The following is an 18337-nucleotide window of genomic DNA, read 5'->3' as shown; positions in this document are numbered from 1 at the left end:
CAACTACAAACAAGCTATCTATCTTGTCCAGCACAGCTGGTGCTTAAAGTCTTTCATCAACAGACAGACAAATGGGACCCTAAACTGTAACGAAGCTTAAGAAAAAATAATTTTTTGAAACATAAAAGGAAAAGGAAGATAAGACTAAAAGTGTGTAGGGGGAAGAGGAGGCAGAATGACAGCAAATGTGAAAATAGGAAAAGCAGAAATTAGACGTGATGTGTTAATTATTCTTTATGCTATTATAAAATGCACTGTTTCTTCGGAACCATCATAGGTGCAAAGTCAAAACATGTTTACAGACAAATGTTAAACATAACAAGAAACATGGGGTGCACGCATTTGGCAAGAGCTGAGCCTCTGTTTTCAGTCTTCATCATCCGGAGGGATACCCAATTCCTCATCCGTCCACTGGGAAGGGTCGGGATAAGGAAAGTGACCCTAAGGACAACCAATTAAAAAAAAAGTTCAAGAATCTATACTTCACAAAACTATTAATAATCTATACTCTGTACAGTTGATTAAATTTTAAAAGAAATCTTGGGGGGGGAAAATGATTTAAATAATAAACAATCCTTGATATACCCCAGGAGCAAATTCTATTACACTTCAACCATCTGATGGTCCAACTATTCTTCAATATGTTCAGAATGCGCCGCGGCCTGAATTTGAGAAGCTTGGCCACTTTGGAGCTTCCCCCTGAGCCGGCATTTGAGTATGAGTTTTGGATGGAAGGGAGGGGGAACAGAGACAACAGATTTCAAAGACACCCCACGTCACAACAGTCCCTGAATTGTTGTGAATCCCTTGACAACAGTGTTGTCCTGACTCCCTGACAAAACACAGTGTCTCAAACTGTCCTGTAGTTCCTGCTGGGAGACCTGGGCGCCTCGGGTGGACTCATTCCGCTTTGATCCTTATCTAGGGCGTGTCATCATCTCCGGCCAAACAGCCACACACAGACCTAAGAGCTGACCCACAGTGAGACAAAGCTGTCTCTGTGCTACCAGTTCACAGACACCAGGCGGCTTCTTTCTGGGGGACAAGGGCACAGAAATTCTAAGAGAAGTGGGACGCCAATCAACCTGATGCTTCTAGAACTCAGTGTAAATTTAAGATTTTTCCCTATCCTTAAAAAAAAAGTTAATTTACTGAAATTCAAAGTATTCTGGATCAATAAGCACGGATTTCAATGGCCTAAAAGTGTAATTTCCTAGAGAATGGTATCTGTGCAAATATGATTAAAAGCTCATTTGAGGCCAGTTACATGTTAGAAAGTCACCAGTAATTAATTTCCCTGCTTCAGGCAAATTAGCTCATATCCATTCCACCTCAACCTGCTTGCTGCCTTGGGCCTCTACACAGACTAGATGACATGTATCATTTAAAGGCATTTAAGGGTGAAACTTAACCAGCCGATGACCCCCTGCCCAGCTTGGAAGGTAAGAGAATTAGCTTCTGTAGTCTCCCTTCCAGATATGGCCACCAACTGGCAACTATAAGACACGCAGTACCTACCTGTACATCCCTGGGTGGAAAAGGTCAGAGATGATAATGTTTCCTAAAATAAAAGGATCCCTGCATATACATAAGGACAACATACCTCCAGAGAGAAGAACAGGCTACAAACAGAAAAACAATCTTCAGCTGTTAACACATCTTCCCTCCCCACACCCAAAGAAGGACAGGGACTACTCTCCTGCACTTACCAGCACAGCATCTGAGTCGTGCCAGAAGCGCCACAGAATCCAGAACCACATGGTCGCACTGAAGAACTCGGCCTGGATCGCCTGGGATCGGGTCAGCTGCGGGAACTGTCTGTACCGGGGCTCGATGTGCGCACCTCCGCCAGCCCTACACAACAAAACGGACGTGTGAAGCAGCTTGCTTTGTCTTCGAGCTCATCTAAAACTCTATGAGTTACAGCCAGAAACTAAACCTTTCTTTCTCTCCTCCAATACAAAAAAAGCCAGAATGATAATGGTCCCTTAAAATACTCCACTTTAAGCTTGCTGTAAACGTGTGCAGCGGCAAAAACTGGCCTGAACAAGAGGCTAATTATGATGTTCATTGAGTGAATATCCATACATTTTACACCAGATATGAATGTGTTGATTAGCGGGGTACTGGCCCCCCATGGTTGTTAAAGGATCACGACCTGCAGTAGGTCATTAGTGTGAGGCTGCCAGAGTTAATACCGTGACGGGCGGCCTGGACCTAAGTTTTAGCTTCCCCCGAAATGGTAAGATTCCCTACCCCCATCAGGTAACCTGGAGCCAGCCAATCAATATGCGCCCAGTAAGAACAAAGGGAGAGCTGAAAAGCCCGCGAAAGTCTGTACCGATAGAATTACTTTGCAAACATGTAACCAATCCGCTTAAGCCAGCTACTAACCGCTTTTGCATATCTTATAAATTTGTATACCAAGCTTGAGCCAGGGCTTTTCTGACCCTGCACCACTGTGATGTTTGTGGCAGAAAGCCCTGGCTCGAGACAGTAATAAACTTCCCTTTTTTGCGAGTTGCATTGTCTTGGAAGCCTTCTCTCTTCCCGCTCGGGGATTCGGACATCGGGCATAACATTTGGGGGCTCGTCCGGGATCCCTTGACGGGGAGAAGAGAACGCTTACAGGACAAAGGGGAAGGATAAATAATAACACCGGTGCTCAGGAAGCAGGGGGAGCAAGCTGGCGTAAGGCCGGGGCCAGCGGACGCGCTGGGCGGCAGCCGACTCCGCGAGAAGGCTTTTTTATAAAGGGGGAGCAAGCCGGCGTAAGGCCAGGGCCAGCGGACGCGCTGGGGGGCAGCCGACTCCGCGAGAAGGCTTTTTTTATAAAGGGGGAGCAAGCCGGCGTAAGGCCAAGGCCAGCGGACGCGCTGGGGGGCAGCCGACTCCGCGAGAAGGCTTTTTATAAAGGGGGAGCCAAGCCGGCGTAAGGCCAAGGCCAGCGGACGCGCTGGGGGGCAGCCGACTCCGCGGGAAGGAAAGTTCCTCTCCCGACCCCGAGCCTGGTGAACAGCGGACGTCATTCGGTAAGGTGAATCTGCTACCGGGAGGCAAGAAAATTCAGGGGGCCCGAAAACCCAGCGCTGTGTCGTCGGCCGACGTTTGTTTGTCCGTGTGTTTGTCTTTGGCTCTCCGTGTTTTTGTGTGTGTGTGCCGGCATTGTCTCTAGTCTCGTTCTCTTCTGGTGCATCGTTCTTTCTCACTTCTGACTTATTCTCTCTCTTCCTTACCGTTTATTCTTTGACCATGGGGCAGGGAGAATCTACCCCACTTTCTCTCATGACTGACCATTTTTCGGATGTCAGGGCCAGGGCCCATGACTTGTCTTTGCTAGTCAAAAAAGGTAAATTAATAACTCTTTGTTCTGCAGAGTGGCCCGCCTTTCAGGTTGGATGGCCTCCGGAAGGCACCTTTCAACCGTCCATCATACAGGCTGTGAAGGAGAAGATTATGGCTCCTGATCCCTGGGGCCATCCGAGTCAAGTCCCCTATGTCATGGTCTGGCAGGATCTAGTAGAAAATCCGCCTAAATGGTTAAAACCTTTTGTTTACAAACTTCCTAGTTCCTCCAGTTCACAGGTCCTGGTGATGGAGACCCCCCCGGAGGAAACCAAAAAGAAAGAGGACCCAAAACCAGTCCTTCAGGAATCATCTTATCCAAACCTGATAGATCTAGAAACGGAGATAAGGCCTCCGCCATATGTGCCCTCCTTGCAATCCCCTCCGAGGAGAGAAGCTCCCACAGGTGAACCGAGAGGATTAAGAGGGCCAACGGGAACCGACCGTGAGGGGGGACCGGCATTGGGGACCCGGGGGAAAACTAAGGGAGATAGGGGTAAGCAAGACCCTGGGGACCCAGAGTTACCTTCATCCACTGTTCAGGCGCTCCCCGTCCGAGTGGGACCAACTAACCCGGACGGAGAGCGAACCTATCAGTACTGGCCCTTTTCCACGAGTGACCTGTACAATTGGAAGACCCAAAACCCTCCTTTCTCAGAGAAGCCCCAAGGCCTCATTGACCTCTTAGATTCCATTTTGTTTACTCATAATCCCACCTGGGATGATTGTCAGCAGCTGTTGCAGGTGCTCTTCACCACGGAAGAACGGGAGCGAATTCTGGCAGAGGCGCGGAAACGGGTACCAGGGGTCGACGGGAGGCCAACCGCCCAGCCTCATCTTGTGGACGAGGGGTTTCCTCTGTTGCGGCCTAACTGGGATTTTGAGCGGGTGGAAGGTAGGGAGCGTCTCCGAGTGTACCGCCAGACTCTAATGGCTGGCCTGCGGGCTGCAGCAAGAAAGCCGACAAATCTGGCAAAGGTAAATTTAGTAAGGCAAGAGCCCACTGAAAGCCCGGCAGCCTTCCTAGAGAGGCTGATGGAAGCTTTCAGGCAATATACACCTATGGACCCCCAGGCTGAGGAGTCACGCGCTGCAGTTTTGTTAGCGTTTGTGAATCAGGCAGCCCCAGATATTAGGAAGAAATTACAAAAGGTAGAGGGATTGGGAGAACAGACAATACAGGATTTACTGAAAGTAGCTGAAAAGGTATTTAATAATAGGGAGACCCCAGAAGAAAGGGAAGAGCGAATTCGGCGGGAGGAAAGGGAATTAGCGGAAAAGATCAGGAAAGAAGAGAGGGAACATAGGGCGAGGGAAAACCGGAAGAACCAGAAGGAGCTAGCCCAGATTCTTTTTGCGGGGTTAAAGGCCGGAACAGAATTGAGGGAACCTCGAGACCCCCGGACGGGAGAAAAAGAAAAACCAAAAAGGCAGGCCCTAAAGAAGGATCAGTGCGCCTACTGCAAAGAACAGGGGCACTGGAAAAACGAGTGCCCTAAGAGGGACTCAAGGAGAGGAATGACCCAGAGAGAGAAAATCCCCCCCGGAACTCGAGTTCTATATGCGGGGGAAGACAGTGACTAGGGGAGTCGAGACTCGGCACCCCTCCCCGAGTCCTGGGTAACCATACATGTGGAGGGGAAACCCGTTGGCTTCATGGTGGATACTGGCGCCCAACACTCTGTTTTAAATCAAAAACTGGGACCAATGTCTAAGAAAGCCAGCTTAGTGCAAGGAGCCACGGGGACAAAAAGATATTGTTGGACCACAGAACGGAAAGTAAATCTAGGGACCCACCAGGTGTCCCATTCGTTTTTGGTGATACCAGAATGCCCAGCCCCTCTACTTGGAAGAGACTTGTTGACTAAAGTTAATGCTCAGATCCATTTTGACCCAGGGGGAATGTCAGTCACGGATGGACTTGGACAACCGATACATGTCTTGTCCCTAGCCTTAAGGGATGAATACAGACTTTTTGCGCCTAAGCCCTCAGAGACTATAGCACTAGATGTACAACCGTGGGTCCATAAATATCCATTGGCCTGGGCAGAAACAGCAGGAATGGGACTAGCTAAACAGAGACATCCGGTCGTCATCGAGCTAAAGGCCGAGGCAGTTCCTGTGAGGGTGAGACAGTACCCTATGAGCCAAGAAGCTCGGCGGGGGATCACTCCCCACATTCGACGGCTCATGGAGGCCGGAATTCTCAGGCGATGCCGATCCCCTTGGAACACCCCCTTACTGCCGGTGAAGAAGCTAGGGGGGACAGATTACAGACCTGTCCAAGACCTGCGAGAAGTCAACAAACGGGTGAGTGACATACACCCAACTGTCCCTAACCCGTATACCCTCCTGAGCAGTTTACTGCCTGAGTACACGTGGTACACTGTGCTGGACTTGAAGGATGCCTTTTTCAGCCTACCCCTGGCAGTCCAGAGCCAAGAGATATTTGCCTTTGAGTGGACTGAGGAGGAGGGCCAACCAGTAGTACAATTAACTTGGACCCGCCTCCCACAGGGGTTCAAGAACTCCCCTACCTTGTTTAATGAGGCTCTGAGTGAGGACCTCTACGAATATCGGGCTTGCCACCCAGAGGTCATTCTGCTACAATATGTAGATGACCTTATGTTGGCTGGAACCACAGAGGAAGCTTGCAGCCGTGCCACTGGGGACCTATTACAGACCCTAGGCATCTTGGGATATCGCGCTAGCGCAAAGAAGGCACAAATAGCCCGGCAAGAGGTCACCTATTTGGGGTATAAGATCAGGCAGGGGCAAAGGTGGCTAACCCAGGCCATGAAAGAAACAATATTGCAGATACCAGAGCCCAAAAACCCCCGCCAGGTGAGAGAGTTTCTGGGGACTGTTGGATATTGCAGACTGTGGATTATGGGGTTTGCTGAGAAGGCCCGGCCCTTATATGAGGGAAGTAAAGAGACCCCAAAGTGGACTTGGACTGAGCCAATGAAACAGGCTTTCCAGACACTCAGACGGGCCCTACTAGAAGCCCCAGCCCTTGCCCTGCCTAACCCAAATAAGCCATTCCAGCTGTTTATAGATGAAAAGCAAGGAATAGGAAAGGGGGTCTTGACTCAACAATGGGGACCATGGAAGCGGCCGGTAGCATACCTTTCGAAGCGATTAGACCCGGTGGCCGCTGGGTGGCCCCCTTGCCTTCGCATCATTGCAGCTACAGCCCTCCTCGTCCGCGACGCTGACAAGTTGACGTATGGACAGCAACTCTCGGTTTACACCCCCCACGCCGTGGAAGGGGTTTTAAAGCAGCCGCCGGGTAAGTGGATCTCCAATGCCCGCTTGACACACTACCAGGCCTTGCTGCTCGATGCCCCACGGGTGCGTTTTCAGACCCCTTGCTTCCTAAATCCGGCCACGCTCCTACCCAACCCAGAGAAGGACAGCCCTCTCCATGATTGCAGTGAGATACTGGCTGAGGCCCTGGCGGCACGAAAAGACTTAACTGATGTACCCCTAAGCAACAGTGAGCTAGTATGGTTCACCGATGGGAGCAGTTATGTAAAAGATGGGCAAAGGAAGGCGGGAGCAGCCATAGTTGATGATTCAGGGCAGACGATATGGGCTGAGACACTACCCCCAAACACTTCTGCACAAAAAGCAGAATTGATTGCCCTGATACAGGCTCTGGAGCAAGCCAAAGGGAAGAGAGTCACCATTTTTACTGACAGCCGATATGCTTTCAGCACTGCCCATATTCAAGGTCCCATATACCAAGAAAGGGGATTTCGGACAGCTGAGGGAAAAGAGGTCAAAAATCTGCCTGAGATTCGCAGGCTCTTGGAAGCTGTCCAACTACCCCGGGCAGTAGCTATAGTACATGTCCCCGGTCACCAGAAGGGAGAAGACCCTAAGGCGCTGGGCAATCGTGCTGCTGATGCGGCCGCTCGAGAAGCGGCTAGCCGGGACTATGCCGCCCCCATATTAGCCGTGGGACTTCCACCCCCTGGTATGGGGACCTTGCCACCAGTTCCCGAATATTCCCTCCCCGATCTCGCCTGGATCAACAAGGATACCACCCTCCAGAAAGATGACCAAGATGGATGGTACCGAGACCAAAACAACAACCTGATCTTGCCTGCCTCCCTGGGTCGTCACCTGTGTGAACACCTGCACACAACTACACACTTGGGAGAAAAAAAGACCCTAACACTTCTCCAGATGGCCTGCCTGAGGTTCCCTCGTCAAAATGTAACTGTACGAGAGATAATTCAAGCCTGCAAAGCGTGCCAGCTGATGAGGGCAGAGAAGAAGCAGCACTCGGGAACGAGGTACCGAGGGGAAAAGCCAGGGCAACATTGGGAGATAGATTTCACCGAGGTAAGGCCAGGCAAGTATGGGTACCGCTATCTGTTGGTACTGGTAGATACTTTCTCGGGGTGGGTGGAAGCTTTCCCCACTAAGGGAGAGACAGCAATAGTGGTTGCTAAAAAGATCTTAGAGGAGATAGTGCCTAGGTATGGGCTGCCAGTGACTATGGGCTCTGATAATGGACCTGCCTTTGTGAGCCAGATTGTACAAGGGCTGGCCCAAGCTCTGGGGACGAAATGGAAGTTACATTGCGAATATAATCCCCAGAGCTCAGGACAGGTTGAGAGAATGAATCGGACCCTAAAAGAAACTTTGACAAAGTTGGCAATAGAGACTGGCGGGGACTGGGTGACCCTCCTCCCCTTTGCACTCTTTCGGGCACGTAACACCCCTTATAAGCTGAATCTTACTCCTTTTGAGATTCTGTATGGAAGACCCCCTCCTGTGTATCCTATTTTCAAAGGAAAATATCTGCCACCCCCTACTTTGGGACAATTCCAGCAAACTCTGATAGCATTAAGTAAGGTGCATAACCATGTTTGGAAATTGATTCGAGAGATACATGAGGGCCAAAACAAGAGGGCCCTCCCCTCACATAATATTGGCCCAGGTGATTGGGTTTGGGTAAAACGACACCAATCTAAAGTATTAGAACCTAGATGGAAAGGCCCTTATGTTGTTCTCCTTACCACTCCTACCGCTGTCAAGGTCGACGGGATTGGACCCTGGGTTCATTGCAATCACGTGCGGCAAGCCACATCGGAAGAACAGGAAAAAGCGCGAGCAGAATGGAAGGCGAGTCCTCACCCGTCAAATCCTTTGAAACTGAAACTTGTCCGCTGGGAGACCTCCTAATTCTCCTGCTGATGGCAGCTCTCATCGACCCAGGAGCGACCAGTCATAACCCCCATCAACCTGCTAAGATCACATGGAAACTCAACGACGGGCAAACTCATGAGCTGCTCAATGAGACCTCAGGAATCCACCCTCCAAACACCTGGTGGCCGGACCTGAACTTCGACCTCTCAAGCCTCTTCGCAAAGCAGGACGGTCTCCATGATAAGTACTATAGGGATGGGATAAAAAACCATAGGTTGGGGTTTTGGGCTTGCCCGGGCTATATAAAAAATAACTGGAAAACCTGTGGTGGCATAGAAAGCTATTATTGCAGGAGCTGGAGTTGTGTGACCTCTTGTGATGGACCCCAGAGGTGGGATGTCGGAAACAGAGATCTAGTTAGCTTCACCTTCAAGGACCGTAGACACCAGGGGCCTCAGGTACGAGTACGATTTAACCAGGAACGGGCGAAGAAAGAAAACCGCTGGACCTCAGGACTGACTTGGGGTTTTCAGCTCCACGTAAATTGGCCCGGCCCCTACCCAGGCGAGCTTTTAATCATTAAACAGGTTATTGAGCCGGTGCAGGTACATAGTTTAGGTCCCAATCTGGTCAAAGCATTACAGGGGCACAAGGCGACCCCCAAGCCAACCCCCTTCAGACCAAGCTTGCCAGGAACATTTAACATCTCCTCTACCCCTAGCCTCAGAGGCAGACTGACAGAAACCCCTGACCCTCTGGCTGTTACCGTTAGATCAGCAATTCAGGACCCCCTATGGGCCTTAGTGAATGCAGCCTTTACGGTCTTAAACCATACCAACCCTAATGCAACCCAGTCCTGTTGGCTTTGTTATAATCTTCACCCCCCCTTCTATGAGGCCATAGGCCTCAATGTCTCTTACTACTTATCTTCAGGCCAGAACCCACCCCCATGCCGATGGGAAGAACGCAAGGTTGGCCTCACAATGAATGAAGTTTGGGGACAGGGACTCTGTTTGGGCACAGTGCCACGTGATAAAACTTCCCTCTGTGCCCGGACTATTAGTAACCTACGCTTATATGGTAAAAATTGGATTGTGCCAGAGGTTGGGGGCTGGTGGATTTGTTCACATACTGGGCTAACCCCATGTTTAAATGTGAAGGTTTTTAACCAGAGTCAAGAATTCTGTGTTCTGGTTGCTGTAATGCCAAAAATCTTATACCACTCTGAAGAGGTTATGTACTCACATTGGGACCGAGAATTGCCAAGACAAAAGAGAGAGCCAATCAGTGCGATCACCATGGCAGCCTTGTTCAGTCTTGGGCTGGCAGGAGCAGGGACAGGAATAGCTTCACTATCTCTGCAAGGCCAAGGGTTTTCTTCCCTACGAGCCGCCATAGATGAAGATATAACTCGCATAGAAGAATCAATCAGCCACTTAGAGAAGTCTCTGACTTCCTTGTCTGAGGTGGTCTTGCAGAATAGGAGAGGATTGGACTTGATTTTTCTCCAACAGGGTGGGGTCTGCGCGGCTCTGGGAGAAGAATGTTGTTTCTATGCAGACCATACAGGAGTGGTAAGAGAATCTATGGCAAAAGTAAGAGAAGGGCTGGCGCAACGAAAGAGGGAACGGGAGGCCCAGCAGGGATGGTTTGAGTCTTGGTTTCAACGCTCCCCCTGGCTGACCACCTTAGTTTCCACCCTCCTGGGCCCGCTTATAGTGCTATTATTAACACTCACATTTGGCCCTTGTATTTTAAACCGGCTAATGTCATTTATTAAAGAACGTCTAAATACCATTCAGATTATGGTATTGAGGCAGCAATATCAGATGGTAGCTCAGGATGAAGAGAAGGATTCCTCTACAGGAACAAGAAGACAGGGGGGAATGTGAGGCTGCCAGAGTTAATACCGTGACGGGCGGCCTGGACCTAAGTTTTAGCTTCCCCCGAAATGGTAAGATTCCCTACCCCCATCAGGTAACCTGGAGCCAGCCAATCAATATGCGCCCAGTAAGAACAAAGGGAGAGCTGAAAAGCCCGCGAAAGTCTGTACCGATAGAATTACTTTGCAAACATGTAACCAATCCGCTTAAGCCAGCTACTAACCGCTTTTGCATATCTTATAAATTTGTATACCAAGCTTGAGCCAGGGCTTTTCTGACCCTGCACCACTGTGATGTTTGTGGCAGAAAGCCCTGGCTCGAGACAGTAATAAACTTCCCTTTTTTGCGAGTTGCATTGTCTTGGAAGCCTTCTCTCTTCCCGCTCGGGGATTCGGACATCGGGCATAACAATTAGCTTATCCAGTGAAACAAATCAGCAAATTTTGTTCCGGAGAGCCATCTGTTTCCAAGACAAATTATGTCCTCTGCTGTATCAGTAATACAATCTTTATTAAAAGACCACTTTATGGAAAAGAGAACTTAGATCCTTTTTAATAAGGCAACAGCACTGGACAAAGCGACTTAAAACAATCAGTTTGAACAGGTTTTTCTGGTTTTTGTTTTTTCATTTAGATACTGTTGACAAGGTGTGGGATACCATCCATAGGACTCTACTCATTTTATTTTGTTGGATTATTATTATAGCTTGAATCTAACATAAATAATGTAAGTTGTATTTAATGGGGCTACTTTCAAGTCCTTCTCAGCAGCTATACATATACTATTAAATAGAAATGGATATTGAATTTCAAAAAAAGTTTCTATATAAAACATGTTCACAAATTTCATTCCAGGTAAGAATCAGCTTATAAAGCAATGTTCCCTTTTGTTTGACACAGAAATGAGTATCTGTACAAAAACTTCAGTAAAATTACTTCAAAATACACTACAGTTGTGTGAACATTAATACTTCCATGGTTCTTGATACGTATTACCTAGTACCCTTTTTATTCTCCTCTACTCTTAAAGATTACTAATATTATTTACAGAGTGTCTTATCACCTGTCAGACACCACACCAAGCACTTTATATATTATCATTTAATTTTCAAAACAACCTGATGAGATAGATCTATGGTTATCAATGTTTACAAATGAGGACACTGGAGTATTACTGTTCAGTGGCAAAGCGCAAGCTCTTAAATACTGCCCACAAACAACATTAATTCCATATCTATGTATCTATCTATCAACATTTTTATTTGAAAGATCCTATATAAAATATTAATAGTAATTAGCTATGGATGGTATAAGAAATGGGTTTTATTCTTTCTGCATGCATGTGTGTATTCATGTAAGTATGTATCCTTTTTTACAGTAACCATATATTACTTTTTTTTTTTCAAACATTTATTAAAGCCAGCTTCTAAACTTTAGTCAGGTTTTAGGTACTCTTTTACTAACGTATAGTACTAATTTTTTGCTGAGAATATGATATTACATTTGTATGGAACTTTACAGATTACAAAGCGCTTCCATGTGCATTTATTGTTCAAGCCACCAATAACCCTCTGCACGACATGTTACTTTTAAAAGCTTCTGTCAAGCATCACTACTTTACACCCTGAATTTATCACACTGTTTCTGTATGTCAATTTTATTTAAAAGTACCTATGCAGGAGCTATCTGTGCATACGAGTAAGTGCCCATCAGTTAAACTCATTTAAAATAAGTTTTGAAAATTATAGTTTAAACCCCTTCCCAGGAACTCTCCATATTTCATTATTGTGAGAGTTACATCTTGTTTTAACTATGAAATAAGTGGGTCATTGACTGCAAGGTATAAATCTTTTTGAACGAAGATTTGAAACACTGCAATTAGAGAAAGGATGGATGACATAATGATTGCCATGATTAAAAAATATAAAGAGTCCACAAACATCTAATTTTATGCTCCGAGAGGTGGTTAACTGCACTAAGGCAAACTAGATAGGCCTGAACATCCTCCAAATAGAAACTACGACAGCAGATTAATTTTTTTTTAACTTTTAATAAATCATTAAAATCTTGGTATGGAAGTACCAAGAGCACAGCAGAGAGGAACACCCCCTCGTCTTCCCATGCAGGCTCAAAGGCTGTTGGTGGCTCTCGATCTCTGTCCTTCTCAGGTCACACATGCCTTTTCCTTCTCTCCATCCTACGTCTGTCCCAGTTCCATATTCATAACAGACACGTGGCTTTAAGCAAGTCACTCTTTTCATTTAGCTGGGTCTCAGTTCCCTAATAACAACAGCTATTTATACAATATTTGTCTGGTCTTCACAGGGCTCCAGCAACTCTGGTAAAAACACTTCGGAGATTTGTTATTCATTTACTTCCCTGGAAGTCAACATTATTATCCCAATTAAACTGGTGAGAAAACTAAGTTCTTAAGAGATCATGAAACTTTTCCAAGATGATACAGCAAGAGCGTGGCAGAGGTGAGATCTGAACAGTCTGAGGGCAGAATCCTGCTTTTAAACCACTATCTGCAGTGCCTCTTGGTAAAGTGTGGACCGTGGTCGGAGAGACCTGGAACATCACCTGAAAAAATCCAGGGTACTGTTTTCAGTCCTGCTCTTACTGGATCTCTCTGCACTCCCAGCTTGCTTTTGGTAGACCTGCCCTCCCTTGGCATCAGCACTGGACTCTCCAGTGGGTTTCTCCCGCTACATCATGGGTGACTCTGCTTTTGCTCACTCTCTTAAATTCTGGTATTGCAAAGGTAAACTCTAAAGGATACTATGGGCTTTGGGTGACAATAATCTGTCAACGTACCCTCAGGTGGGCAATGCTGATAATGGAGCAGGCTATGCATGTGTGGCTTGGGGGGTTTATGGCAAATCTCTGTACCTTCCTCTCAATTTTTTTTTTTGGAAACAGAAAACTGTTCTACGAAATATTTTTAAAAAGAAAACTTCCGACATTGCCCAAGCATCCACTTTTGGCTCTCTTCCCACCCTTCCCCACTCCATTCTCGTGCCTTGGAGCACTAATTCTCCACTCTGCAACCACAGTAATTTTTTAGAATTAAAATGTGGCCACGTGGCATCTGATTAAAACGACCGATCAGCGCCTCTGTTGGAAATCAGGCAGGCCTGTGTGTCTTAGTCGGTCAGTGGTGTCCGACTCTTTGTGACCCCCATGGACCGTAGCCCGGCAGGCTCCTCTGTCCAGAGGATTCTCCACCCAAGATACACTAGAGTGGGTTGCCATTCCCTTCTCCGGGGGAATCTTCTTGATCCAGGGATCGAACTCGGGTCTCCCGCATTGCGGGCAGATCCTTTACTGTCTGAGCCACCAGGGAAACTAGGGCACAACCACGCATAAGGAGCCTCTACCATTCTTTCCCTGCGACCCGAGGTCTCCGGCCTCACCTTGCCTCGAGCTTGAAGCTTCAAACTACCCTGTACAGGTGATTTCCTCAGCTCCTGTCCTTGCTTAAAGATTAACTCCAACTGTCTCCAACTGTTCAACTGGTCAGCTTCCCGGGGGCAACCTCCCTCTGGGGCCGGGACCGTCAGATACACACCTCAATCGGCTCCCCCGGCCCCGGCGTCGCGCCGTCAGACTACAAGTCCCAGCATGCCTCAGGGGTGGAGGCCGCCGCAGACCAGGATAAGCCCCTGAGGCTCGGCGTCAAGGTGAGGGCGTCCCGAAGGCTAGTGCCTTCCTCTAGAAGCGGGCGAAGCCCCAACCCCAGGCAATACTCACCGACGGACGCCACTGGCTCCAGCCGCCCGCGCGCAGCGGCCTCTGAAAAGGTGGCCTCCAACGTGAGCGAAAGGCGACAGTCGCTTCAGAGCCGACATGCCAGCCATCTTTAGATCGGCCGTTGCCCAGGCCGCACCGCCGCCGCACGTCACTTCCGCTGGCACCCGGCCGGTGACGTCACAGCGCCGGCCCGCCCCTCTCCCTATGACATAAGGAGGGGCGGGGAAGCGGTAGTTACCGCCCCGAAGGAGCGTTCCAGTCCCTTCCCTGAGGTGAGGGCGTCCGGGGCCGCCTCCTGAGCGCGCGGTTCGCTCTGAGCCACCAGACTGGGCGTCGCTTTGCGGGCCTGGTGGCCCCCTGACGAAAGGTCATGGGTGTAGACGGCCCTGGCGGAGCCCGCGGATGGGCGCTCCGCTCCTCGAGCCCCTCGATGTTACGCGGACACTGAGAAACAACGCTGACACAGCTCGCTCTTTGCTACGGGTGCTGATCTAGGCGCTGTTACCCCACCCGGGCCCGCCCCTCTGCCTGCTCCCCCGAATTAAGTACCCTTCCAGACCCTCCTAGGCTGCCAAATCCATTCTGAACAAGTCTGTCCTTCCCAAAGCTAGTCCATTGTATTCCTCCCCTGCAAAGGCTCCACGATTTCTTTAAAGCTTTCATCGTTATACGTTGTTGTGCAAACCTGAGCTTAATAACCAACCCGCAGCGCGTGGTTCTCAAATGTCAGCACCTAGCCTGGAGGTATCAGAATCCCCTGAGGAGTCCGACCCCAGCTATTACGTCTGGAGTAGAGCCAAGGAATCTGAATTTTAGCAGGCCCCCAACATACGCGGTGCTCCCGATCCCTGGATCCTGAGCCAGCCCTGGATTCTTGGCGTTTGTCTCTTAATATTAAGTCCTGGATGAACTCCAAACTTCCAAAACTTTGGGGAGCTGAAGAACCCCTTTCTCCAGCCTTGAGAACCCCGGCTCCAAAATTCTTAGTGTCCCCACTTATGGGTTATAGTTTTCCTAAGAATTCTCGATTTTTATAAACTTAACCTGCCAGCCTCACACGTTGGAGATTTCGACTTGAAATGGATCACCTGCCAAGCACTGAAGACTTCACACTGAGTGATAAGCATGAAAAATTGGAAATTTATGGAGAGACACATAGAACTGAATTTAGGGATTTGAGTGTATTGAATATAACTGACACTCCTCTTGTGGCAAGATATGGGCCTCCATGTGCCCAGTAGCTAGGAACCTCTCTCCCGGGAGAAAGGCTTCCTCTGGGAGACAGTGAAGGACAGGGAAGCCTGGAGTGCTGCAGTCCAAGGGATCGCAAAGAGTCGGACACGACTTAGCAAACAAACAACATACCTTTCTGCAGAACTTACTGATTGACCCTCTGGCCCTGTAGAACTCATGGCCCTCCCCACATCCACCTGCTATCCCTCCCCACCCCTACCTTCTCCTGTCCTCCTAACTTCTAGGTATATAAACTGTAGGAAAGAATGTACTGTATTCTGGGTGCAAGTTGACTTTCCAGCTGATACGCAATAGTGTGGCTTTCTCTGGGCTACCATTCACTACTTACCCTTCCTAGTACATGTACAAACCACTAAGAGATGTTCATGAATGGGGAGAGCAGGGTCTTCCATCCTTCCGAAGAGAGCTCTTTGCCCATATTATAGAGCTGCCTGCCTTGCTACTAGGAAAGAACAATGCTGTGATTCCTAGGCCACAAAAAAACAAAAACAAAAACAAAAAACCCAGCTTAAACAAAAGCACTCCATACAACTTGATAGTCTGAAGATCTGGAGTTCAGCCTCAGCTCTACCAGTGATTAGCCCTGTCCATTTGGACAAGTCACTTCTCCAGGTCTCAGTGCCCTTCATCAGCCATTCAAGAGAGTACCTGGCCCACAGCATGTACTCAGCAATTTTTTATTACTTTGTCAATATTTTCCTGGCTGCAAAAGCTTTTCAGGTAAACTGAAATTCACTTACCCCCCCCCCCCACCCCATCTTTCTTGCTCAATTACAAAATAAAAACTTTTAACTTTAATGCTGGCTTGTATTTAAAACAATACTGTTCTATAGACCATTTGTGGGGTCCTTAGCTCTAATGTTTTGAATCACTAATTGTGATTTTTTACTATGAAAAGTTTAGGGTCCCAATCAATACACTATTTTACTGTGTAACAGCAATGTGTGTTTGTGTTGCAGACACGTTCTAAAAATTCCAAGGGCAAATATCCCTGACTGCCTTTTGCAGGTTGCACAATGGCCTTCTTTTTGATTCTCAGAAAAGCAAACTGTTTGAATGAATGCATATTAGAAGGTGAGGGAAAGGATAACAAGCCCTGACACTGTTCTTAGCTTTGACAGGCAAATCAGTTCCCCAGTCAAATTTTAACTGTGAGGACAGACTCTAAATAGCCTAACTTATAGCATCTAACCCCAAATCAAAAATATATCCTGTAACTGGAAATTGAGAACACAGCAGGGGAATGAGGAAGGGAAAAAAAAAAAAAACTTGTTCACACGATTTCATTTTATTTAATTTTCTACTTTTTTTTTTCCCCCTGCACTGTATGTCTCTTGGAATCTTACTTTGAACATGGACCGTAGCAGTGAAAGCACTGAGTCTTAACCACTGACTGCCAGGGAATTCCCTAATTTTCTATGTTTAAAGGTTGCTTGATCACCCTTTCCCTCTAAGTCTCCGAAAGAAGAAAGGAACTTATCTTTCCTGCAGTTTTAACACAGAAATGAACCTTGTTCTTTCTACTTTGGAGGGATTAAACTGGGATCTCCCTTCCAAGTGATGCCCCACTGCCCCTTTATCTACTTACACCCAAGAAGTAGTGTTTTCTCCTTATGAAGATGAATGTACAAATCAAGTTTAGCCTTTTTAAGATGCTTATTTTAAAAATCAGCAAATTACCTATATTAAAGCCAAGCACAGCCATTAATAACCATTTTTCTCTTCAGTTCAGCCTGTATTCATTTTCTGTTGCTGCTGTAACAGCTCCTGAGCTACTGAGGCCCTCGGTTCAGCAGCCCACGAGGAACTACATGAGTGAGCCTGAATTCAGACCTACCCCAGAGGAGCCCGAAGATGCTTATAGCCGTGCAAGATTGAGCAGAGGATCCGCCAAGCTTCGCCCACATTTCTGACCTGCAGAGACTACCAAGTAACAAGAACAGTTGTACTAAACTGCTGTATTTGTGGGCAGCGTGTATGCAGTGAGAGATAACTAATGATTATCACAGTAAGTAGATGGAATTTATTGGCTTTCAAGGAAGGCTCAGAGGTGCTGGTGTTCGCACAGGGAGACACTGCTCTGGTTGGTACCCCTGTCTCTTGTCCCACAGTGCAAATGCATATGCATTTGGCACAAAGGGCTGAATATCTGGCTGGTTTGCCCATGAGGAGGGAGCTGAACAGGGTTACCTGGAGCCCCCAACCCTTCACTGCCTGATTCAAATGCCCTACCCTCAAGACTTTGAAAGTGCCAACAACATCTCCACCCCTCTAAAAAAAAAAAAGAAAGAAAAAAAACTGTATCCAAGGGAATCTCTGTCCAATATCTAAAGATAATTTCTGTCCTCAGTTGTTTCCTAAAAGACAGGAACTTTATCCTTAAGAAAGAAAGAATAGGAGAATCTATCAGAGAGCAGGAAGGTTTGACTTTCCACTCACTGTCTAGAGCAGTCTCCAAAACAAGCAGGAGAATCCACTGAGATGCAGGAGAAAACATTACTTTTAAACAAAATTAGGAAATTAAGCTTTATTAATATCCACTCTACAAACTGACCCTGGGATGCTCTAAGTCTATGCAGGCCAGCCACGTGTCAGACCAGCTTTGAGAGAATGGCCCGTGGGCTGGCCCAGTGCAGAGGGCCAGGCAATGGCCACCCCACTTTCCTTTACTGCTGGAGTATTGCTGGGCACTACTGCGAATTTCAAGTCCTGGTTAACAGGATGTGAAAATGTTAGCCATTCGGTCATGTCCAACTGTCTGCGACACCATGGATTATAGCCTCCCAGGCTCCTCTGTCCATGGGGTTTCCCAGGCAAGAAGACTGGAGTGGGCTGTCATGCCCTTCTTCAGGGGATATTCCTGATCCAGGGATCAAACCCGGGTCTCCAGTATTGCAGGCAGATTCTTTAGCATCTGAGCCACCAGGGAAGCCTTAACAG

General features: G+C 47.8%; 1 protein-coding gene across 1 annotated transcript; it reads right to left on the bottom strand.

The window, feature by feature from the left end:
- Window positions 1–219: 219 nt before the first annotated feature.
- On the bottom strand, window positions 220–14319 carry NDUFB2 (NADH:ubiquinone oxidoreductase subunit B2). Its single transcript, XM_043872313.1, has 3 exons — window positions 14144–14319; window positions 1710–1854; window positions 220–441 (listed from the first exon to the last, which is right to left on the bottom strand). The coding sequence occupies exons 1-3, from the start codon at window positions 14248–14250 to the stop codon at window positions 367–369; spliced, it is 327 nt and encodes a 108-aa protein (XP_043728248.1). The 5' UTR covers window positions 14251–14319; the 3' UTR covers window positions 220–366.
- Between the last annotated feature and the right edge of the window lie 4018 nt (window positions 14320–18337).

The sequence above is a fragment of the Cervus elaphus genome, chromosome 18 (genome assembly GCF_910594005.1).
Source record: "Cervus elaphus chromosome 18, mCerEla1.1, whole genome shotgun sequence".
NCBI lineage: Eukaryota > Metazoa > Chordata > Mammalia > Artiodactyla > Cervidae > Cervus > Cervus elaphus.
The sequence above is the reverse complement of the archived record's forward strand: the minus strand, read 5'-3'. Positions and strand labels throughout refer to the sequence as shown.